The sequence below is a fragment of the Zootoca vivipara genome, chromosome 2, assembly GCF_965207765.1.
Source record: "Zootoca vivipara chromosome 2, rZooViv2.hap1.1, whole genome shotgun sequence".
NCBI lineage: Eukaryota > Metazoa > Chordata > Lepidosauria > Squamata > Lacertidae > Zootoca > Zootoca vivipara.
Window position 1 is genome coordinate 81,353,274 of NC_142584.1, and position 24,405 is coordinate 81,377,678.

General features: G+C 45.8%; 1 protein-coding gene across 2 annotated transcripts in view; it reads left to right on the forward strand.

The window, feature by feature from the left end:
• SLC26A6 (solute carrier family 26 member 6) overlaps positions 1–24,405 on the forward strand; it is a 40,709-nt gene that overhangs the window by 1,588 nt on the left and 14,716 nt on the right. The window contains exons 2-10 of one of the 2 annotated variants that reach the window (XM_035106419.3): positions 6,711–6,885; positions 8,748–8,887; positions 9,719–9,829; positions 10,845–11,020; positions 11,946–12,110; positions 16,809–16,961; positions 18,702–18,784; positions 19,946–20,093; positions 22,331–22,444. In XM_035106419.3, coding sequence (XP_034962310.3) covers positions 6,755–6,885; positions 8,748–8,887; positions 9,719–9,829; positions 10,845–11,020; positions 11,946–12,110; positions 16,809–16,961; positions 18,702–18,784; positions 19,946–20,093; positions 22,331–22,444 — 1,221 coding nt within the window. In that variant the 5' untranslated portion in view covers positions 6,711–6,754. Of the gene's footprint in view, positions 1–6,710; positions 6,886–8,747; positions 8,888–9,378; positions 9,431–9,718; positions 9,830–10,844; positions 11,021–11,945; positions 12,111–16,808; positions 16,962–18,701; positions 18,785–19,945; positions 20,094–22,330; positions 22,445–24,405 lie in introns of those variants that run through there. The other variant, XM_088662325.1, reaches the window with a different exon arrangement.

The window sequence follows — 24,405 nt, forward strand, 5'->3', positions numbered from 1 at the left end:
TTTATATGTTTTATTGTGGTTCTGTTGGTGTCAGCCACTTATGGCCTACTTGAAATGAGGCTGCACTTTAAATTTTAATACTGTATTTTAATCTGTATTTTAATTAATTGTTTTTATGTTTTATTGTGGTTCTGTTGGTGTCAGCCGCCCTGAGCCCGGTTTTTGACTGGGGAGGGCGGGGTATAAATAAAAATTTATTATTATTATTATTATTATTCAACCCGACTGCTTGCCCATCAGCAGTGTTGTTGTTTAGTCGTTTAGTCGTGTCCGACTCTTCGTGACCCCATGGACCAGAGCACGCCAGGCACTCCTGTCTTGCACTGCCTCCCGCAGTTTGGTCAAACTCATGTTGGTAGCTTCGAGAACACTGTCCAACCATCTTGTCCTCTGTCGTCCCCTTCTCCTAGTGCCCTCAATCTTTCCCAACATCAGGGTCTTTTCCAAGGATTCTTCTCTTCTCATGAGGTGGCCAAAGTATTGGAGCCTCAGCTTCACGATCTGTCCTTCCAGGGAGCACTCAGGGCTGATTTCCTTAAGAATGGATAGGTTTGATCTTCTTGCAGTCCATGGGACTCTCAAGAGTCTCCTCCAGCACCATAATTCAAAAGCATCAATTCTTCGGCGATCAGCCTTCTTTATGGTCCAACTCTCACTTCCATACATCACTACTGGGAAAACCATAGCTTTAACTATACGGACCTTTGTCGGCAAGGTGATGTCTCTGCTTTTTAAGATGCTGTCTAGGTTTGTCATTGCTTTTCTCCCAAGAAGCAGGCGTCTTTTAATTTCGTGACTGCTGTCACCATCTGCAGTGATCAAGGAGCCCAAGAAAGTAAAATCTCTCACTGCCTCCATTTCTTCCCCTTCTATTTGCCAGGAGGTGATGGGACCAGTGGCCATGATCTTGGTTTTTTTGATGTTGAGCTTCAGACCATATTTTGCGCTCTCCTCTTTCACCCTCATTAAAAGGTTCTTTAATTCCTCCTCGCTTTCTGCCATCAAGGTTGTGTCATCTGCATATCTGAGGTTGTTGATATTTCTTCCGGCAATCTTAATTCCGGCTTGGGATTCATCTAGTCCAGCCTTTCGCATGATGAATTCTGCATATAAGTTAAATAAGCAGGGAGACAATATACAACCTTGTCGTACTCCTTTCCCAATTTTGAACCAATCAGTTGTTCCATATCCAGTTCTAACTGTAGCTTCTTGTCCCACATAGAGATTTCTCAGGAGACAGATGAGGTGATCAGGCACTCCCATTTCTTTAAGAACTTGCCATAGTTTGCTGTGGTCGACACAGTCAAAGGCTTTTGCATAGTCAATGAAGCAAAAGTAGACGTTTTTCTGGAACTCTCTAGCTTTCTCCATAATCCAGCGCATGTTTGCTATTTGGTCTCTGGTTCCTCTGCCCTTTCGAAATCCAGCTTGCACTTCTGGGAGTTCTCGGTCCACATACTGCCTAAGCCTGCCTTGTAGAATTTTAAGCATAACCTTGCTAGCGTGTGAAATGAGCGCAATTGTGCGGTAGTTGCAGCATTCTTTGGCACTGCCCTTCTTTGGAATTGGGATGTAGACTGATCTTCTCCAATCCTCTGGCCATTGCTGAGTTTTCCAAACTTGCTGGCATATTGGGTGTAGCACCTTAACAGCATCATCTTTTAAAATTTTAAACAGTTCAGCTGGAATATCATCACTTCCACTGGCCTTGTTATTAGCAATGCTTTCTAAGGCCCATTTGACTTCACTCTCCAAGATGTCTGGCTCAAGGTCAGCAACCACACTACCTGAGGTGTACGAGATCTCCATATCTTTCTGGTATAATTCCTCTGTGTATTCTTGCCACCTCTTCTTGATGTCTTCTGCTTCTGTTAGGTCCTTACCACTTTTGTCCTTGATTATGGTAATCTTTGTACGAAATGTTCCTTTCATATCTCCAATTTTCTTGAACAGATCTCTGGTTTTCCCCATTCTATTGTTTTCCTCTATTTCTTTGCATTGCTCATTTAAGAAGACCCTCTTGTCTCTCCTTGCTGTTTTTTGGAAATCTGCATTCAGTTTCCTGTATCTTTCCCTATCTCCCTTGCATTTTGCTTGCCTCCTCTCCTCCGCTATTTGTAAGGCCTCGTTGGACAGCCATTTTGCTTTCTTGCATTTCCTTTTCCTTGGGATGGTTTTCATTGCTGCCTCCTGTATAATGTTACGAGCCTCCATCCATAGTTCTTCAGGCACTCTGTCCACCAAATCTAAATCCTTAAACCTGTTCCTCACTTCCACTGTGTATTCATAAGGGATTTGATTCAGATTGTATCTTACTGGCCCAGTGGTTTTTCCTACTTTCTTCAGTTTAAGCTGGAATTTTGCTATAAGAAGCTGATGATCTGAGTTACAGTCAGCTCCAGGTCTTGTTTTTGCTGACTGTATAGAGCTTCTCCATCTTTGGCTGCAGAGAATATAATCAATCTGATTTTGATGCTGTCCATTTGGTGATATCCATGTGTAGAGTCGTCTCTTGTGTTGTTGGAATAGAGTGTTTGTGATGACCAGCTTGTTCTCTTGACAGAACTCTATTAGCCTTTGCCCTGCTTCATTTTGAACTCCAAGGCCAAACTTGCCAGTTGTTCCTTTTATCTCTTGATTCCCTACTTTGCAGGTATCAGCAGTAAGCACCTGCAAAGCAGACTGAGCAGGTGCACAGATCACAGTCTTTATTCTGGGGTGAGGTGCATTGGGCTATTATTAAATTATAGTTCATCTATGTCTGTATAGTGTTGTACATAGGATGGGACGTGTGGTTTAGATGATATGTTTTGGTCCCTCCAGACCTGGGATTCTATATCTGTAAGATGGGAGTGTGTAACAGAAGGAACTGCTGAAAATGGCCAGACTGGGTTTTTTGTTGAGTTAATGGCCCTAACCAAGCATGTTGAGCATCCTTTTTACAAGAGTTGGTCCTGTGTTCTAGCTTCCCACAGGCATCTGGCTGGCCACTGTGAGACCAGTATTGTATTTCGTGGTGTCGGAAACTTTCTCTGTTGCCAGAGGAATCCTCCTGTGTAATTTTTTTTGCTACATTTATCAGGGCCAAACTAGATCTGGGGTCAAATACAGTGGGACCTCGGTTTACGAACACCTCGGTTTACGAATTTTCGGTTTACGAACGCTGCGGACCCACCTGGAACGGATTAATTCACTTTCCATTACTTTCAATGGGAAAGTTCGCTTCAGTTTATGAACAGACTTCCGGAACCAATTACACCCATGTTTTTGGGTTAAGTACGCTTCAGGTTGAGTACTCCGCGGACCCGTCTGGAACGGATTAATCCACTTTCCTTTACTTTCAATGGGAAAGTTCGCTTCAGTTTATGAACGCTTCAGTTTAAGTACTCCGCGGACCGCCTGGAACAGATTAATCCACTTTCCATTACTTTCAATGGGAAAGTTCGCTTCAGTTTATGAACGCTTCAGTTTATGAACAGACTTCCGGAACTAATTGTGTTCATAAACCGAGGTACCACTGTACTCCTTTGCGTCAGAGGGCTTGTCCACACTTCTGCTTGTCCCATGCCATAAAAGCACAAAGATGAGCGGTTTCCCCCTTTCCCCACTCCTTTCCCAGGGAAAACCTGCTCTTTAGCGATAAATTAGAACAATCATCAATCTGAAGGGAACCCAAATAGCCATTTGTTTCCCCAACGGAGCACTAAAGAGCAGTTTCCCCAGGGGAAAGCAGCGTGACAAGAGGAAGCGTGGATAAGCCCTAATCTGCATGTTTTAAAAAAGGAAATATCTTCCTTTGAGGGTGCTAATAATTAACAGGCTCAGAGCAGACACAAAGAGGGGATTTAGCCCCTGTCTCCACTGCTGGGCTCTTAAGAAAATCCCTCTTCTGAAGCTGATATTTGCAATGGGAGTAAATCACCGAATCACATTCATTACCAGTCTCCTCCCTCCCACTCCAGCTGATGCTTTTTTCATTATTCAGACCCTGCGCATTGGATGGAAGGATGCATTTAACCTGCCCTGCAGTTTCTCCTTGTAATAGGATCTAGTGGGGAGTCATCACACATATCCTTGTATGCCTGCCTTTATGTAGTGCAGTTCCACTTGCCTGTGTCCTCAAGTGCCCAGGGAGGTTTCCAAAATGGCTAAATGCCTGCAGTCCAGAGTCTGACTTTAGGGCATTTCAAGTTATACCTTTTCACTTGCTCCTTCAGAACGCCTAGACTTGTCCTTAAATGGCATCTAGTTAGCCAGGGAGGCATGCCCTTCATTCTTTAAGAGGAAATAAAATCTTAGTTAATGCCACCTTTATACCCAATTATAGAGCTCAGCTTGGAGGGACAAGGAGTTCTTAGAGAGAGGGGCAGGGGCAAGCTAGGGCACTAACTGAGATCATTTTCTCTGCAAGGTAGTACAATGGCCATGTGGCTGGCTTGGTTTTGCTTTGTTTACTCCCAATGAAACAGATAGGCTGCAGGGCCTTCTCGGTAGTGGCGCCCTCCCATCAGATGTCAAGGAAATAAACAACTGCCTGACTTTTAGAAGACATATGAATGCAGCCCTTTTTAGGGAAGTTTTTAATGTTTGATTTTTAATCGTGTTTTTAATATTCTGTTGGGAGCCGCCCAGAGTGGCTGGGGAAACCCAGCCGGATGGGTGGGGTATAAATATATTATTATTATTATTATTATTATTATTATTATTATTATTATTATTATTATACACAGCATATATCTAAAGCACATTTCCTCTTGAAAAAGAGTTCCCAGGACTCTTAGGGAGAGGTGCTTTAAATGTATGGTATGTTCACAGCCCTAGGATCACTACTAAGTCTCATTACAAACAATAATTTCACAACACTTTTACGAGCAATAAAAAATGTCAGCATAGCAAGTCATATATGCTATCAGAGTCTTCTTAAGTTATAACATTGTTAAATCATAAAACCAGCCCAAAGGCCACAATATGAAGGTGTTAGCGTCTGTGCACCGATCTGAGTCCCACAATTAACAGAGTACCCTTATGAATTCTCCAGTGTGCGAAGAAAATGCAGTCTCTTAAAAAGACAGCTCTAGTGTCAAACCTTCCACTCTTAAGAGAGCCTGATTCCTTTGTAAATATAAACAATGCTTTAAAAATATGCATTCAATTTCATATTGGAAATGTGCATCATCATTTTATAGTTCCCATAAAGTAAACCTCAGATGGCTATAGATACTCAGTAGGGCAGACCGTTCCAAGCCATGAAATGATAAAGGCATATAACGAGTTACTGAACTTTGTGCTGTTAATTAAAAACATTATTAAAAATGTGCATGGCAGGGAATACCGTACTACTTGTACTCGTAAACTGTAGAGGAATAAATATGTCCTTAGCTTTGCTGCACCTAAAGAACTGCACAACACTTCTGAAGAGAAAACAACACTGCAGCTTCTTACATAGAAGTGCATAGGAAAGTGCCCTATACTGAGTCAGACCATTCATCCATCTAGGTCAGTATTGTCTATGCTGACTAGTAGCAGGTCTCTGGGTTTCTGACCCCAACCCTACCTAGAGATGGCAGGATTTGAACCTGGGACCTTCTGCTTGCAAAGCAGATCTTCTGCCATTGAGCCCTTCTCCTACAGCAGCACCATCTTCATCTTCTGAAGATAACTTGCGTTTAAATATTGGATTTAAAATTGTTTTCATATGTATCATTGTTTGTATGTTTTATTGCTTTGAGATGTTTTGTAAAATATGCCGCAGACTTAGAATCTAAATACCGAGTGCCCACACAGCAATTGTATATGAATGAATTAATGTAATTAATATAACAGTAGGCAACAAGGCATTCTAGATGCCTGATGTTTGGCCATTCCTGCCAGCCTATGATCTTTCTGGGTGCCGGAGGCCTTTCATCTGCCGGGAGGAAGACTTCCACTTCGTTCGGGCATGGGGAACCTCTTTGACTACGGCTCCCATAAGATCAAGCCAGCATGGCCAATGATCTGAATGATGAGAGTTGTGGTTCAGCAACATCTGGAGGGCCACAGTTTCCCCAAACCGTTCCCTTCCCTCCTCAAACAACAGTTGCTGCTTCCTCTCTTAACACTTGTACATGCTTCGCGAGCATGCCAGCTCAGGAAATGGTCAGGCCTTCAGTAGCCTTCAGACTTAGGATAACTGGTTTTTATCTTCATTCTAAAGAGGTTGTGTTATTCCATTCTTGCATGACACATGAGTTGCCCACAATTTCATATAACAGGAACCTCTTTATTCCGTTTTTTCCCCTTGGCTAGATAACCACTGGGTCCATTCCAACTCTACAATTCTATGATTCTACAACTCCTATCATCCTGACCATGTTGGAGAGAGCCTTTGGGTATTGAAGCCCAAAACATCTGGAGGGCACCAGGCTGCAGAAGGCTGGCCTAGAACAAGGAGAAGGGACGTGTGTCCCTCACAGTGTTGTTGGGCAGTGTTGCACCCCAGCTAGGGGTGGCCTGAGGTGTTGCAGCACCTTAGATGAAACACCCCAGTGCCATCACACCACAGATGAGACACAGGTTCCACACCCTTGGCCTATACTGTATTTATTTTAAATGCTCTATTCCTAGGGCCATTTAAAAGAAAATGTGTGGCAGAATCCAAGTAAGCAGGTTGCAAAGTTCTCAGAGTGGCAGGTGGTCTTAATGGCCCTCTTGCTTGCTTCCCCTCTTCCTAGCCTCAGAGTGAGTCCCTAAAGCAGGTGGCATTATTGCCAAGGAGATGAAAGAAAACGAAGTGTCGTGCCGCTCCAGGGCCAAACATCATACCTTGTCTGAGGCTGAACTAGAGACGATTGGCCTGAGAAATGAGGCTCCTTCAACCTCTCTCTCTACCAAGATCCAGAAGATAAGGTATGATATTTCTATAGCTCACTAAAGGGACTTTTATCGGAAGGTTGTAGAGCACCTTGTGGAACTTGCAAGCCCCGAGTTTGTATACATACCAATACATTTAAAGCACATGACTTCCCCCAAAGAATTATGGGAACAGCAGTTCAGCCCAACAGAGCCACAACTCCAAACACTACAGTTCCCAGGGTTCTTTGGGATAAGTTGTGTGCTTTAAATGTATGGGATCTACAAAGCCTGAAAAGACTTGACTAGAAACCAGGAGGACGATAGACCAGTGCTCCAGTCACTTCCATTGGTTTATCCTTCTTGCTCTTTCTACTTCTGATGCTTATGTGACAATATGTGACAAAAAAGTGTGCTATTGCTTATTGAGCAAAAAATGCCACTTTTTTTTTTTGCAAATTTAGGGATTACCCAAGGTTTCCTAAAAGCTTTTTAAAAGAAAAAGCTTTAAACGGCAGGAAACCACCCAAAGGGCTAATGACAGCTAAGTATGGTGGCTACAGACTGTTGGGTGGGGAAAATAGATTGAAAACTCGGTGGAGGGGGTATGAAATGGAGCATCGTGAAGGAGGATGTGACTGGCTGGCTGGCTTACACAATGAACAATAGCACTCCATGCTGCAACATTTTGTTATGGATCCCACTAGGTAAAGGGGCCCCTGACCATCAGGTCCAGGCGTGTCCGACTCTGGGGTTGCGGCGCTCATCTCGCTCTATAGGCCGAGGGAGCCAGCATTTGTCTGCAGACAGCTTCCGGGTCATGTGGCCAGCATGACAAAGCTGCTTCTGGCGAACCAGAGCAGCGCACGGAAACGCCGTTTACCTTCCCGCCGGAGCGGTCCCTATTTATCTACTTGCACTTTGATGTGCTTTTGAACTGCTAGGTGGGCAGGAGCTGGGACCGAGCAACGGGAGCTCACCCCGTTGCAGGGATTCGAACCGCCAACCTTCTGATCAGCAAGTCCTAGACTCTGTGATTTAACCCACAGCACCACCCCACCTTATATGGATCCCACTAGTCTCCCTAAAAAGAAGAAAGCGTCAATGCATGTTCTTGTCACAGAGAACATGCATCAGACAAGATATTGCCCTTCTAATGTCATTCCACTTAGGGTTGCAGTGAATGTGTGGTGCTGGTAGTGGAGGGCATTGCATGTTCCCTTTGTAACAAAGCCTTCTTTCCCATGGAATACTGGCATTTTATGAGAAAGGGGCTTTAGACAGACCATCTCCTTGATATGCAAGCTTTCCTTAGGCAAGGACTTTTTCCGTGGGCAAAGATGTGAGACTCTCTTTTGCAGTCACAAGTGATACAGACCTCAAAGGACTATATTCTGTGCATATGAACTGTATCTTTGAAGTGGCTCACAGTCATGCACACCAACCCTGAAAATGGAAGGTGCTGTGCTCTTTTGCTTCTACCACTTTAAAGATCTTAATCTTTGGGTTTTAGCCAGCTCCTTCCACCAATTACCAGTTGGAAAGCCTGTGGGAGGGCTTCGAGAGCCTCCCTTCCCAAGCCCTGCTGAACTCCTGGCCAAGTCCCTGAAGCGAAAGGGGCAAGAAGAGCGAGAGGCTGTGCTTTACACATGAGTAGTTTAGCAGTACCTCCTTCATTGCCTCCTTTAGCCTCCTCATCTGCCCAACGTTACAGATGTGGAATTTGGTCCTTTCTGCCTCTGGAGGAGAAGCCTGCTGGCTAACAGCCATGCTCTTACAAGAAGAGGCATGCCCACGATAGGATGGGGTATTGTTGATGTGTCAGAGCCACCTCTGAGTTCTTCCATTGCTGAGCCCCAGTGCAATTTGAAGACCAAACTTCCCTCTCAGACATGCCTTTTTGCACTTTCCCCCCACAGATGCTCCAGTTCGACTGCAAAGTCCTTGCTGTTCAAGTTCTTCCCCATCCTGAAATGGCTACCGCGGTACCCAGTCAAGGATTGGCTGCTTGGGGACATCATCTCAGGATTCAGTGTAGGAATCATGCATCTCCCTCAGGGTAAGCTTTCAGGGAGCCAGTCCTCAACCTTGTACCCCACAAGGCCATTGATGACAACCCTGACATGCAACTATCCATTTCTTCCCCTGTGCTTGGTAGAGCAAGAGTCTCCTTGGGGTTTTGTGGCCCTTCTGTGCTTAAGTGGACAGGTCCTTGTCTGTGTACCTGGCGTAGGTGTGCCATTGATACCAGATTTTCATGAGGCCATGTCTTTCTGCTACATTGTGCTGAACTTCCCCAAACATTGGAGGAGCTCCCAGATGCCAAAACACAACTGGACAGGGAACCCAAATGAAAACATGCTTCTGATTTAAGTTACTGTTGGAAATATGGCCTTGAGGATCGGGGGGGGGGGGGAGAAAGCTTTGGCTAAGAAAGCTACAGATGAGGAGAAGGGGATGTAGGTGTAAGGTGCAGTCTGAAATTTCTGAGACAGACTCATATTTCTTTATCAATCTTATTGCATTTCTATCCCCACCTTTTTCTCCAAGGTGGCGTGTATGGGCCCCGCTCCTCATTTAAACCCCACAACAACCCTGTGAGGTAGGTGAGGGTGAGAGTCAGCGACCGGCTCAAGGTCACCCAGTGAGCTTCATGGCTGAGTGGGGAATTTGAACCCTGCTCTCCCAGACTCCTAGTCCAACACTGTAACCACTATACCACGCTGGGAAATAGCAGGAGGCCGTGTAAGTTGCCTGTATACATAGGCTTGGTGGGTGGATAAAACTACAGCAAGTCTGAGTGGGGTGCCTAGGATACAATGGAGCCTGCATTCTAAGCAAAGGTACAAAGCTGTGGCTGCGTATTAACACCCGCCTTTATTTTGCCTAGGTTTGGCCTATGCACTTCTAGCAGGGCTGCCTCCCGTCTTCGGCTTATATTCTGCCTTCTATCCCGTCCTGCTGTATTTCTTCTTTGGGACCTCCAGGCACATCTCTGTGGGTGAGCAGGGGATTCTGGGAGAAGAGGCCTTCTGGGATCTGCATATGAGATCAGTTTTTATTACAAGTTTTAGACTACAATAAAAGCAAAGCAGAGAGGGAAAATAGAAAAGGGAAAGCGTAAAAAGAAAAGGAGTAAGAAGAAGAAGACTGAAGAGAAGAGGAAAATATAGGAAAATACAAAACCCTCTATCAAGGTTATAGCTTTACTCTTCCTCCACACCAAGGGAGGTAAGCCATCCCAACATCTCAACTGGGGGCTTCCCCTCTTCCCCAGCCTCCTAACTTGGGAGATCCTCTCTGCCCTGCCTCTCATCTTCCATCCATCACAGAACATAATTATAGATAAGAGTTAACAAAAAAGAACAGAGTTTAAAAATCATAGAGAAAAAAGATTTTTTAAAAAGGGATAAGAATAGAATTTTTTTTTAAGGAAATAATGACTTCAGATTTTCCACTTGGCGGTTTTGTATATGCATCTTCACATTAATTTAAGTTGGTTTAATTGCCTCTTGCTCTGCTTCACAAGACTCATTTGATATCTTCAACCAGGTAACTGGTGAGGTATAAGGGGACAAACCCTCTTTGTTCAAAAAGAGTTTTCTCGGTAGTGGCGTCCGCCCTGTGGAATGCCCTCCCATCAGATGTCAAGGAAATAAACAACTATTTGACTTTTAGAAGACATCTGAAGGCAGCCCTGTGCAGGGAAGTTTTTAAAGTTTGATGTTTTATCGCTTTGTTGTTGTTGTTGTTGTTGTTGTTGTTGTTGTTGTTGTTGTATTATCATTATCATTGTCATCATCAAAATACCCTTAAAGGCAGGAAGCTGGAATCTTCTTCCTCTGGCTCTAAATTGTGATCCTTTGGCACCCAATGCAAATCCTGCCATCTTGGTGATGTGGGTGGATAAGCAAAGCCAACTGAGCTTGTGACAAAAGAGGACTGAATTCTTGTGGGGATGCAAGGTTGGACAGGTAGCTGATCTCTTGGCCCAAGCCTCTGTCTCCCCCTCACAGGTCCATTTGCTATAATCTCTGTGATGATCGGGAGTGTGACAGATTCACTGGAACCAAGCGGAAAGTACATGGAGGCGGTTAACGGTTCGAATGTCACCATTGTCAATGAGACTCTGAGGGACGCTGCCAGAGTGGAACTGGTGGCTGCACTCGCCTTCTTGGTCGGCATATTTCAGGTGAGTGGTGGAACCCAAAAGTGTGCATGTTCTCCTCAACAATAACAAAGGAGGCAGGAATGAATGAATCTGTCAATTATGGCTCAGATCATAATTTTTACAGCCTTAAGCTCAGTCCAGCCCATTTCCCCATTGTTGTTGTTGTTGTTGTTGTTTAGTCGCTTAGTCATGTCCGACTCTTCGTGACCCCGTGGACCAGAGCATGCCAGGCACTCCTGTCTTCCACTGCCTTCCGCAGTTTGGTCAGACTCATGTTGGTAGCTTCGAGAACACTGTCCAACCATCTCTGTCACCCCCTTCTCCTTGGGGCCTCATTCTTTCCCAACATCAGGGTCTTTTCCAGAGAGTCTTCTCTTCTCATGAGGTGGCCTTCAGCTTCAGGATCTCTCCTTCCAGTGAGCACTCAGGGCTGATTTCCTTCAGAATGGATAGGTTTGATCTTCTTGCAGTCCATGGGACTCTCAAGAGTTTTCCCATTCGATTGTGATTATTGTAGATATATTTTATAAGTTCACACACAAGGTTGTATACATTTCCATGCATATTTCTTCTAATATGTTTGGTTTGGTTTGTGATTTTGCCTAATATACAAACTGTTTTCCCTAATATAATGCCCTTTTTCTAGCCTAGTAATGTTGAGAGGACTCATTGGCTACCCCTGCTCTAAAGTCTCAGGTTTTTCTCCTGCAACCTGACATCTTTTAAATAAGCCTTTATGTTTGGCCCCATCTCACAGGGACAGAATTGGTTGGTCCTGTGTTCTGTTTTCTGTCCTGGGTCTCTGGCAAGTCTCAGCAGACCTCATTGCAAGATACCTCTGCAATACACCCTCAGATCTACTGTGTCCCCCAGGGAGATTTCTGGAAGGGAGTTGTGTGAGAGACAACATGAGGATGTTATTCTCCTTGCTTTCTTTTTCTTTTAGATTGCCCTTGGTTTGCTTCAGTTTGGGTTTGTGGCCACCTACCTTTCTGAGCCCTTGGTGCGGGGCTACACCACAGCGGCCTCTATCCAAGTGCTGATCTCCCAGCTGAAGTACGTCTTTGGGGTGACTGTGATGGAGTATTCAGGGCCATTGTCAATGGTCTATGTAAGTACAGTTGGGCCTGGGAAAGGGCAGGTTTAGGTTACAGAGGAGTCGGTAGAGGAGTTTGAAATCTTTTGGAGCTGGAAGGTATCTTAGCAACATGCTAGATGTATAGTCAACATTATGCAGGCTATTAATATGTTTGTTTGTTTGTTTGTTTGTTTGTTTGTTTGTTTGTTTGTTTGTTGTTTGTGGGGCAGGTTTACCAAACAGCAGCCAGACTGTAGCATGTAGACAAGGACCAACTTGCTGTGAGGTTCAAACAATAATAGTCTCCAGTGCTTTTTTCTGGGGGGACACAAGGGTACGCATACCCCTAAACATTTTGTGAATCTTTGTACAGTACCTTTGTTCATTTACTATATTTTTTCCCTGATTTGAACTATCAAATAGTGATTTTCTTGAGTCAAAATGAGAGTACTGATAAACTTTTTTAAAGGAAAAAAAAAGCACTGATCATCTCCCTGAGGCTGCTACTTGCATTGGGAGGGAAACCCCCAAGGGTGCCAATGACTCCTGCCCTTTCTTAACCATGTTCCACATGACATGTTTATACATGCTTGTTCCTCTAGCTTGTGCGAATGAACTCATCCTCTCATGCCACAGAGAGGTTCAGAAAACACGATCCAAACCCCTGGAAGCCACACGAGGGAAGGCAGCGGCCTCCTCCTGATGTCGCAGTGCTGCGTTTGCTGGGACAAGGATGGAGCAGGGCGAGGGGGGGGTGATATCAGGAGAGCCACAGGTTGGCCTCCACTGCCCTGGAGCTACCCCAACCTCAGAGCCACCTTGCTCTGCCCATCCCATCATGGCAAGTGCAGTGCCACAGCTTCTAGGAGGATGCCAGTGCCTTCCCTTGTTTGGCTTCCATGGATTCGGGTCGTGTTTTCTGAATCACTCGGTATGTCTGGCAGGTGTAATGAATCCCAATATAATTATTCCATGGTAGTTTAAGCATACACAAATCCAGTCATGCCAAATGCACAAGTTTCCCATTTTCTGGTACGCAGCTTTGGTAGATCACTATCCCAGTTATATCTCCGTTTTGCCTCTTAGGAGGATTTTGGATGCTTTATTTTAGTTTTTGAAAATGTTATTGGTTTGAGCATGCATACTGTAGAACAGGCATCCCCAAACTTTGGCCCTCCAGATGTTTTGGACTACAATTCCCATCTTCCCCGACCACTGGTCCTGTTAGCTAGGGATCATGGGAGTTGTAGGCCAAAACATCTCGAGGGCCGCAGTTTGGGGATGCCTGCTGTAGAAGAGCTCTCCCCACCCCACCATCAGCACCAGCTCCCCATTTGTTGTTGTTGTTTAGTCGTTTAGTCGTGTCCGACTCTTCGTGACCCCATGGACCATAGCACGCCAGGCACTCCTGTCTTGCACTGCCTCCCGCAGTTTGGTCAAACTCATGTTCGTAGCTTCGAGAACACTGTCCAACCATCTCGTCCTCTGTCGTCCCCTTCTCCTAGTGCCCTCCATCTTTCCCAACATCAGGGTCTTTTCCAAGGATTCTTCTCTTCTCATGAGGTGGCCAAAGTATTGGAGCCTCAGCTTCACGATCTGTCCTTCCAGGGAGCACTCAGGGCTGATTTCCTTAAGAATGGATAGGTTTGATCTTCTAGCAGTCCATGGGACTCTCAAGAGTCTCCTCCAGCACCATAATTCAAAAGCATCAATTCTTCGACGATCAGCCTTCTTTATGGTCCAGCTCTCACTTCCATACATCACTACTGGGAAAACCATAGCTTTAACTATACGGACCTTTGTCGGCAAAGTGATGTCTCTGCTTTTTAAGATGCTGTCTAGGTTTGTCATTGCTTTTCTCCCAAGAAGCAGGCGTCTTTTAATTTCGTGACTGCTGTCACCATCTGCAGTGATCAAGGAGCCCAAGAAAGTAAAATCTCTCACTGCCTCCATTTCTTCCCCTTCTATTTGCCAGGAGGTGATGGGACCAGTGGCCATGATCTTGGTTTTTTTGATGTTGAGCTTCAGACCATATTTTGCGCTCTCCTCTTTCACCCTCATTAAAAGGTTCTTTAATTCCTCCTCGCTTTCTGCCATCAAGGTTGTGTCATCTGCATATCTGAGGTTGTTGATATTTCTTCCGGCAATCTTAATTCCGGCTTGGGATTCATCTAGTCCAGCCTTTCGCATGATGAATTCTGCATATACGTTAAATAAGCAGGGAGACAATATACAACCTTGTCGTACTCCTTTCCCAATTTTGAACCAATCAGTTGTTCCATATCCAGTTCTAACTGTAGCTTCTTGTCCCACATAGAGATTTCTCAGGAGACAGATGAGGTGATCAGGCACTCCCATTTCTTTAAGAACTTGCCATAGTTTGCTGTGGTCGACACAGTCGAAGGCTTTTGCATAGTCAATGAAGCAGAAGTAGACGTTTTTCTGGAACTCTCTAGCTTTCTCCATAATCCAGCGCATGTTTGCTATTTGGTCTCTGGTTCCTCTGCCCTTTCGAAATCCAGCTTGCACTTCTGGGAGTTCTCGGTCCACATACTGCCTAAGCCTGCCTTGTAGAATTTTAAGCATAACCTTGCTAGCGTGTGAAATGAGCGCAATTGTGCGGTAGTTGGAGCATTCTTTGGCACTGCCCTTCTTTGGAATTGGGATGTAGACTGATCTTCTCCAATCCTCTGGCCATTGCTGAGTTTTCCAAACTTGCTGGCATATTGGGTGTAGCACCTTAACAGCATCATCTTTTAAAATTTTAAATAGTTCAGCTGGAATATCATCACTTCCACTGGCCTTGTTATTAGCAGTGCTTGTTATTAGCTCCCCATAACTCCCTATAAAGACTGTAAATGTTTCTGAAGATATTTGTGGCGCAGTGGTTCTATAAAAAGCACACTTACACTGTCTGTCAGATTAAAAATTCTTAAGCTTTGAAGGAAGGAAGCTGTTGTGGTCTGCCTACTAATAAATATCTTAGCTTCCATAGTCAGGGCAGGGCAGCCTATTTCCAAGAAAATGAATACAACAGTCAGAGAAGAACCAAGGAAGGTCAGAGAGGGGTCCGGCAGAGAGGGCTCCTCCACAATTCTGCTGGTCCCGCACCCAGAAACAAGGGCGTACCCACCACGGGGCAAGTTAGGGCAGCTGCCCTACTCTAGAAGCAGGGCTGGTGGGCAGAGGCGGAGCACAGCCCGGCGGAGCGCAAGTTCGCCATTCCTGCCATGCCGCGCCGCACCGCACCCTCCCCCCAGCTCCCCAGCGCACCCTCAGGCAAGGCCAAGCGCGGCGGGGAACCAGGGAGCGCGGCGGGCGGGAACGCCGAACTCGCACTCCGCTGGGCTGGGCTCCGCCTCCGCCCACCAGCCCTGCTTCTAGGGAGGGGCACAGCCCGGCGGAGCGCGAGTTCGCCCTTCCCACCCGCCGCGCTGCGCCCTCCCTCCAGCTCCCCGTCGCGCCCTCTGGCAAGGCCAAGCACGGCGGGGAACCAGAGAGCGCGGCGCGGCGGGCGGGAACGCTGAACTCGCGCTCCGCTGGGCTGGGCTCCGCCTCCGCCCACCAGCCCTGCTTCTAGGGAGGGGCACAGCCCGGCGGAGCGCGAGTTCGCCGTTCCCGCCCACTTTGTGGCCCCTCCCCTTCCGTGCCTTGGCCCCTCCCCTTGCCCCCCCAGTTTTGATCCTGGGTACGACCATGCCCAGAAAGTTCAGGTCCAAGCAATTTTCCGCTTGTTCTGAGGTTCCTTGGCACAGGTCTGAGCAGTTTTGCTTTTCCCCACAGCTTTCCCCTGAGGAACATGATCTTTACCACTGAATCGAAACAAATGGCAATCTGTGGGTTGGTCTGGTTCAGTAGTAAACCACAGGTTTTCCTGGGGGGGGGAGTGGGAGTAGAGAGGTGAGGTGTGGACAAGGCCTTGATACGGGAATGGGGGTGAAACATGAAACATTCCTATTTTCTCCTCTGGAATGTTGACACTGTCAGGACATTGCCACTGTCCATGGTTGCAAAGTGTGGCCACAGTAGAGAAAGTCTCATGGAAACGTAATTTACAGCAAAGATCAATTGGGGATTGAGGAGAATCACTTCACTTTAAGCAACAAGGGTCGGATCCTTTGTCTTCTTTTGTCTGCAGTCCTTTAATACTCCTCCTTTCCTCCCCAATGGACCCACAGGAGGGAGGCATATAAAAGATTTTAGAATACTGTACTAAAACTGTTCGTCTGTTGGCTTTTATGCATGCCACGCTACGAGGAATAACTGCCACTGATCGTGGGCATGGCTCTTTTTATTGCTGTTGCTTGGTGGCTTTTCCTTGCAATATTTTCTTTTTAATTATTTAAAGATGGGATCTAAACAATAAACAAACATTCAAATCAATTGAAATCTAAGGAGGACAAACCAAGAAAGCAGCATTGAAAATGGAAGCCACAATAAAAGAGATCAGCATGTCTGTATCAAAGGAGCATCATTCACAAACCATAGTGTGACCAGCCACCCCAATCACCACTGAGCATTAGCAAAATTCCAGCGGTCATGGTTTGAAGCACAGCAGAAATGGTGGTATCTTTAAGAAATATGGTTTATTTACACATATTTGTCCCCAAGTTTAGGTTAAGTGAGTGCAGCGAACATTACACTGCATTAGGGTCTCTGGTTGCTCCTCTCACATTTCCTCCCCGCTCATTCTCTCACAATTACTTCCCCTGCTTTGTGCCTCCCCTACAGACCTTTTTAGAAGTTTGCTCAAAATTGCCAAATACCAACGTGGGCACCTTGGTCACTTCTGTGATCGCCATGGTTTCGATCCTGCTTGTGAAGCTGCTCAATGACAAAATTGGCAAGAGGCTTCTGATCCCAATCCCCATCGAGCTTCTCACGGTAATTTATTCTCCGTATTTCTAGGATTTCTACCCTGTCCCTGGGCTCACAAACAGTAAGTTAGCAACAAACAACAATGTAGTAGCTATTAAATAATCCTTAGAACTCTCCAGAAAAACGAATGGAATTTAAACCCTGTTTAGAAAAGCTTTTAATGTTTAACAGACCATTGTATTTTAATATTTTGTTGGAAGCCGCCCAGAGTGGCTGGGGAAACCCAGCCAGATGGGCAGGGTATAAATAAGTTGTTGTTGTTGTTGTTGTTGTTGTTGTTGTTGTTGTTGTTGTTGTTATGTTTAACAATTATAAGAAAGGCTAACAAACTAAAACAACAAAGCGGCAGGAGCTAAGTTCTTATTAAAAAGCAGTATTTTAATAAGGACCGCTGAAATGAAAGCACTTTTTGCTGCTTAGCCAGAAGTGAATAACAATAGGGCCAGGCATATCTCTCTTCAGAGGTGGCTCTAGATTTGGGGGCTGCAACCGAAAAGGCTGTGTCTAAAGTACGGTAGCTACGCCTAACGTGGTGCAATCCGTTCCAGATGTTTTGGACTACATCTCCCAACAGCCTCAGCCTGCTGATGAGAGTGGGAGTCCAAAACATCTGGAGGGTACCAGGTTTGTGGGAGGGGTGGTCCAAAGCGCCTACCTGCTCTGCATCCAGTGGTTGAGCAACCCAGGGAATCTTCTGTAATGGAAGATGACAAGCTGAAAGCCATGTTACTGGACCTTCACTTTTTACATAGAGTTCTCTGGAATTGAATCGGTGGTGCTTTCTCTCCTTTATATAGCACAGTCCAGGTTAGTTAAATGGGCAAAATTGTCTTGATCTCCCACATATTTTGGGAGGCTCTACTCAGTCGTTTTGACTGTATTTGCATAGCCAGCAATTATCCATTATGGAAAGTCAAGGCAGAGCTGTTGGCTCTGAAAGTGGTCGGGCATCCTAGTCTATCCTAGTCTAGATCAGCTTCATTCTACAAACATGGGTGTAGCCGGAGGGGCAGGGGGGCAGCTGCCCCCCCCTTGATCAAGTAAAACAATAGAAACACTTAACTAACTGACCAATCACATCAGTTCTGACCCCCCCCATACAAAACTCCTGCCTCCCCTAACAAATATCCTACAAACATTTAGCTTTCACTAGACCAGAGCATCCCATCTACCTCTGGGTGGGAATTGCTCATATTTACTCATGGATCTGCCAATAGGAGTTGACTTGTGACCTTTGGATATCAGAAACTAGAAGCAGAAGAGGTGACAGTTCTTGAGATCATTCATATTTGTACAAAACCAGACTACGGCACAGGCAAATCACACAGGATATATATATATATATATATATATATATATATATATATATATATATATATATATTCTTCTGATTCCTCACATTTGCCCAAACTCTGAAAAATACACAGGCAAATTTACCACTGCCCAACTGTGATTTTACACTTATTGGGTGGGGATTTTTTTAAAGGCATGCACACAGCTACCTGCAGAAATGTCCTGTTGGTCCCTACTAGGCATAATAGAATCAACAAATCAAGGGCAAACACAAAAGGGAATGCCTACTGGCATGAATGAGAAAGATCAAAGTTGATCCTTTTAACTCGAATTCAAATGTATGTGAGTGTGGACTACTCTGATCTAATTTGAATGGGGGGGGGAGTGGATGAACTTATAAACGATGCTCAGATGTGGCCAAGTCCTTCCTCTCACCCTGCCACCTGTTTTCAGATTATTATATCCACAGTGATCTCCTACTTTGCCAACCTGAACGAAAAGTTTGAGATTAGCATCGTGGGTGTAATCCCCAGCGGGTGAGTGACTCCAGCTGCTTCCCATAACCACCTTAGGACATGCAATTTTCTCCTCCCATGTGTTGATGCGGAGATGAAGCTCTCTTGCTAGCTCTGCTGTATTCAGAAATTCAGGTGGTGGTGTCCTGGGAGAGGGAATTTGGAGTCCCTCCTGACAGAGAGATGCATCTTCATTTTATAGCTACAATCGATCGTTAAAGGTGCACCTGTTTTCCCTGGCCTTTGACAGCTGGAAAATATTTTTTAGACCTACTATTTTTTAGATTCCACCTAAACATTAGGAAGAACTTCCTGACAGTAAGACCTGTTCGGCAGTGGAATTTGCTGCCAAGGAGTGTGGTGGAGTCTCCTTCTTTGGAGGTCTTTAAGCAGAGGCTTGACAGGCATATGTCAAGAAGGCTTTGATGGTGTTTCCTGCTTGGCAGGGGGTTGGACTGGATGGTCCTCGTGGTCTCTTCCAACTCTATGATTCTATGATTCTACTGTAATTTATGGTGCTGTCGTTTTAAATATTTGTTGGCTTTCTTGTTTGTTTGAAGAGGATATTAATTTTGTAACCCACTCCGGGACCTCGTGGTGAAAATGTATAATAGGGGTTCATCCACACTTTCACTTGATCATATTGTGCACTGGTTAATTTAGCTGGGTCTGAGAGCTTGCAAAAAACCTGTTATTACCCATTTTGGCTCGCATAGTTTGAAATCAAACCATGCAGGCACAGACACGGGCCTCAAAGTGCTTTGGAAGGGGCTGCACAAGAGCTGGCAATTGGCAGGTCTTGTGAAGCCCTATGCAATGGGCTTTGCAGGCACTACCAATCAACCAATCAGTTGTACCTGCAAAACACAATTTGGCTGAGTGAAACCTTTTCCTGCCCCACTCCTGACGCCAGATATATGACATTAGATGCAAGGGTGTGGCTTGGCCAAAATGACCTCTCGGGCTAGATGGGGGAGGCCTGTTAGGCCCATGACCCAGAGATTCCTCACCCCTGGGCCCAAGGAAACTAAACTGAGCTCCCTTTCCTGCCCCCTCAACCCACACCCATCTCCAGGTAGAGAAGAACTGCTCAGGGAGGTATTAAGCTTTTCCTCACTCACCTTGCCACGTGTTGCCTGTGGACCAGAAGTGCCTCACTGCGCCTGTGTTTCCTTATTGCAGGATGAGACCCCCTGTGGCCCCCAAAACAGACTATTTTGAGAAGGTGGTAGGAAATGCTTTTGCCATCGCGATGGTTAGCTACGTCATCGCCATCTCGCTCGGCAAGATCTTTGCTCTCAAGCATGGCTACAAAGTGGACAGCAACCAGGTAAGGAGGCTCTGCCCATTATCTGGCTTCCTGGTTTTCATTATGAAATATACTCGGAGTCGAGAGTGAATTTCATGCTCTTTATTCAGCTCATAGTCATCAAGGAGAAGAAGAGAAGGCTGGCTCTTTTCCCAAAACCATCTGCTTATATACATTATTTACACAATGGGCCTTGCGTGATTGGCTACTTCATGGCTACACCTGTGGGCCAATCAGGTTGTGGATTGACTTCTGCCTGCAGCCTGATTGGCTGCTCCTACAGGCCAATCAGGTTGCAGATTCACTTCTGCCAGCCGCCTGATTGGCTGCTCCTGCAGGCCAATCAGGTTGCGGATTTACTTCCACCTGGAGTTGGATTGGGTAGCTCCTGCGGACCAATCAGACTGCTGATTCTGAATCCTATTGTTCTAGGATTCAGCTCAGTACATAACACATTACTTTCACCTTTACCCTATCGCTGCTTCACGTTCTCTGCCTTTGCTATCTACTTTTCCCCCACTCCCGCATCCCACTCCATCGGAATGAAAGCCCCACCCCTCTGCCCTTCCTTCCCTTATGTATTTCCTGGAGATGGGTGGAGGAAGTGGACACTGCAGAGCTGTGAAGAACGGTGGAGACTCGGTGGTGAGAGCGCTTCAGGAGAACCTTTTTCCTGAGGGTTTGCTGAGCACAGGTGTTGCTTCACATGTGGCTTACCTTGCATTTTCAGGATATGATTATCAGGAATTCGTGACTACGGTAATAAGCTGAAACTGATTTACGACCAGCATTCTGCTGAGTCAGTATGAGTCAGCACAACTGATAAGTTCAGCCGGTGAAGTAATGCGGTTTTGAGCGATTGGATCATTGGACGTCCTTTGTGTTGGCTAGGATTATTGCATTACTTACTTGCATTGCTTACATTATACTTACTTCAGACTTACGTTATTGCTTACATTACTTGCTTCAGACACAAACCTTCATTTATTACGGCTTTTCTGTCTGTCTTGTACTACACTGGTCTTCAACTGGCAGGTTAGGACCCGCTAATGTAGGCATCCCCAAACTGCGGCCCTCAAGATGTTTTGGCCTACAACTCCCATGATCCCTAGCTAACAGGACCAGTGGTCGGGGAAGATGGGAATTGTAGTCCAAAACATCTGGAGGGCCGAAGTTTGGGGATGCCTGCACTAATGGGTCACAGCCCTGATCCTAGGTGGGCTGCAGCAGGAGACATACCACCATGAAAATATATTGCAAAAGATTAAGAAATGGGTCTCCTAATGCATGTTTGGGTTGAAAGTGAGGCCTAAGTCCGAAAAGCTTGAAAACTACTGTTGTGCTATAATATTGTTATTGTATTTGCATGACACATTTTCTTTGTGTCAGATGTGGATTGATCTGTAGGTGCTTCCTTCTGGATGAAGTTGGGCTCCCTCCCCCGTCTTATCATCTGTTTTAATTTACCGTTGGATAGTTGAGTACTTATGATACAAGTGGGTCTTCAATTTGGGGAGCATTCACATATTCTGCCTGTCAGTCCCAGGTTGGCCGTTTATGCACCACCAAAGTGAGGAAACCAAAGAAAAGACCAAACAGGCCGCAGGTGTGCATAAAATTTGCAGATCTTAAAACTATATGCACACTTAGAAATGATTGTATTAATTTTGGACAGAAATGCCGCATATCCCATGACCTGTGGGCCTGCTCAGTCTCCTGTCCAGGTGCTGTTGACGGGCATCTTCAAGGCCTGTGTTTGGTCCTTGATCTTTAAACTGGTTTTGGGCCAGAACCCCTTAAAGGAGCAGGCTGCACAATAGGAACATCCTAGTCAATCCTTATGAGCAGGGGTCAGCAACCTTTTCCAGCAGGGGACCAGTCCACTGTCCCTCAGACCTTGTGTGGCCCGGACTATATTTTGGAAGGGGGGAAATGAACGAATTCCTATGCCCCACAAATAACCCAGAGATGCATTTTAAATAAAAGGACACATTCTACTCATGTAAAAACACCAGGCAGGCCCCACAAATAACCCAGAGATGCAGTTTAAATAAAAGGACACATTCTACTCATGTAAAAACATGCTGATTCCCGGACCGTCCGTGGGCCGGATTTAGAAGGCGATTGGGCCGCATCCGGCCCCCGGGCCTTAGTTTGGAGACCCTGCTTATGAGTGTCAAGCCCTGTGTAATGGGAAACTGGACCACAGAGCCATGCAGACAGACTCTCAGCCCTTCTCCATGGTGTGTCTCTTGCAGGAGCTGATAGCCTTGGGGCTCAGTAACTTCATGGGCAGTTTTTTCCAATGTTACAGCATCAGCTGCTCCATGTCCCGCTCCCTTGTGCAGGAGAGCACTGGAGGCAACAGCCAGGTACGTCCCCAATGTAAGATGTCGGCTTTTTTCTGGTAGGAGCAGGCAGCAGTTTCTAAATCGAGCTGATGAGCATTGGAGCCGAGGTTGCAGAGAGGCGACAAACAACAGACAACACGGTAATACGGTGCTAAGGTCTCTCAGACGTCCTCGTCTGTCTTCTGACGGGCGGCTAGCTTGTGTTCTCCCCGTTTCACTGGTACAGTTTCTTCAAGGGACGGACTTCATCTTAGGTAATAGTTACAATACACTCTGCAAGCATTTACATATCACTTTTAAGTACATAAACATGATAATATCTAAAAGTTACTCACCAACATGTTCATACACTAAAACTTAACGAGGCTGAAAACGCTCACAAACCTCAACGGTTCCTGAGAGACCTTAGCACCTTATTACATTGGACTTTTTGCACATTGAACTTGGCACTTTTTGAGTCTTATTCGCCTCTTCAGAGACAATTGCATATGTGTTATGTATTCCATTCCCTCCAGTTGCATATACTGTATATGATTTAGTGTTTTCACAGTCTTTGTTATTTCTATTCATTCCTGGGGTTGCAGAGAGAGCTCACTTCGAGCTAATGGAACAGTTAGGTAACTAGGATTTGTCGTCCCTCTTCTCTCATCAAATGCCTAGTTCAAATCTCCCCCCTTCCCTGCCATTATTTTCACAGAACATAGGGCACAAATGACCTGATGTGCTGAGGATGGTTTGGCTATCCATTCACAGGGAACAGTACCCAGTTTGAGGGCAAGGCAAGTGCCTCCAGGCTGTCAAGTGTTTTTCAGGAGGGGTTTGAGCACCTTCCGGAAAACATGGCTTTGCACAATTAAAGTGGGTTAAAGCGCTCTCTCACTCCAGTGCAACAAAGCCCCCCCCCCCTTTAAAAAAGAAAGAAGAAGAAGCAGGCTTTTCCAAATTGGAAAAGCAGGAGGGAAATGCACTGGATGAATGATTCATGGGAACAGGATATAAACACCCTGCAAGCAAATCAAAATGAATGCTGAGTAAAGACCAGGCATTGTCTAACCTCCATGTCAGTTACAGGTAGGTAGCTGTGTTGGTCTGACGTAGGTCCCCTATGAGGAACGGCTTAGGGAGCTGGGTATGTTTAGCCTGGAGAAGAGAAGGTTAAGGGGTGATATGATAGCCATGTTCAAATATATAAAAGGATGTCATATAGAGGAGGGCAAAAGGTTGTTTTCTGCTGCTCCAGAGAAGCAGACACGGAGCAATGGATTCAAGCTACAAGAAAGAAGATTCCACCTAAACATTAGGAAGAACTTCCTGACAGTAAGAGCTGTTTGACAGTGGAACTTGCTGCCAAGGAGTGTAGTCTCCTTCTTTGGAGGTCTTTAAGCGGAGGCTTGACAGCCATCTGTCAGGAATGCTTTGATGGTATTTTCCTGCTTGGCAGGGGGTTCGGCTGGATGGCCCTTGTGGTCTCTTCCAACTCTATGATTCTATGATTCTATGAAAATAAAATAAAAATTCCTTCCAGTAGCACCTTAGAGACCAACTAAGTTAGTCATTGGTATGAGCTTTCGTGTGCATGCACACAGGGGCGTAGGAAGATAGGGGCGGTGGGGGCGGGCCACTCCAAGCGGCGCGATCCCAGGGGCACCATCGCGGCTGCCTGACCCGCCCCCAAAACGCACACCTTGCCCCTGTGCGCGGCACGTCCCGCCCCCAAAATGCACGCCCCGCCCCCAGAACGCGTGCCACGTCCCTGGGGGCAGCACGCCTGCTCTCCGCCCCCGGTGGCAGAGCATGAAGCTCCACCGCTGCATGCACACTTCTTCAGATACACTGAAACAGAAGCTTTGTGCAATCCAATCAGGAGGAATTTTCGATAAATCTGGAGGAGCTCTAGGCTTTTCACAAGGAAAACGAATGGAATGTCATCAGTAGTTTAAGAAAGGGAGGGTGTGTGTGTGTGCTTTGTTTTGTTTTGTTTG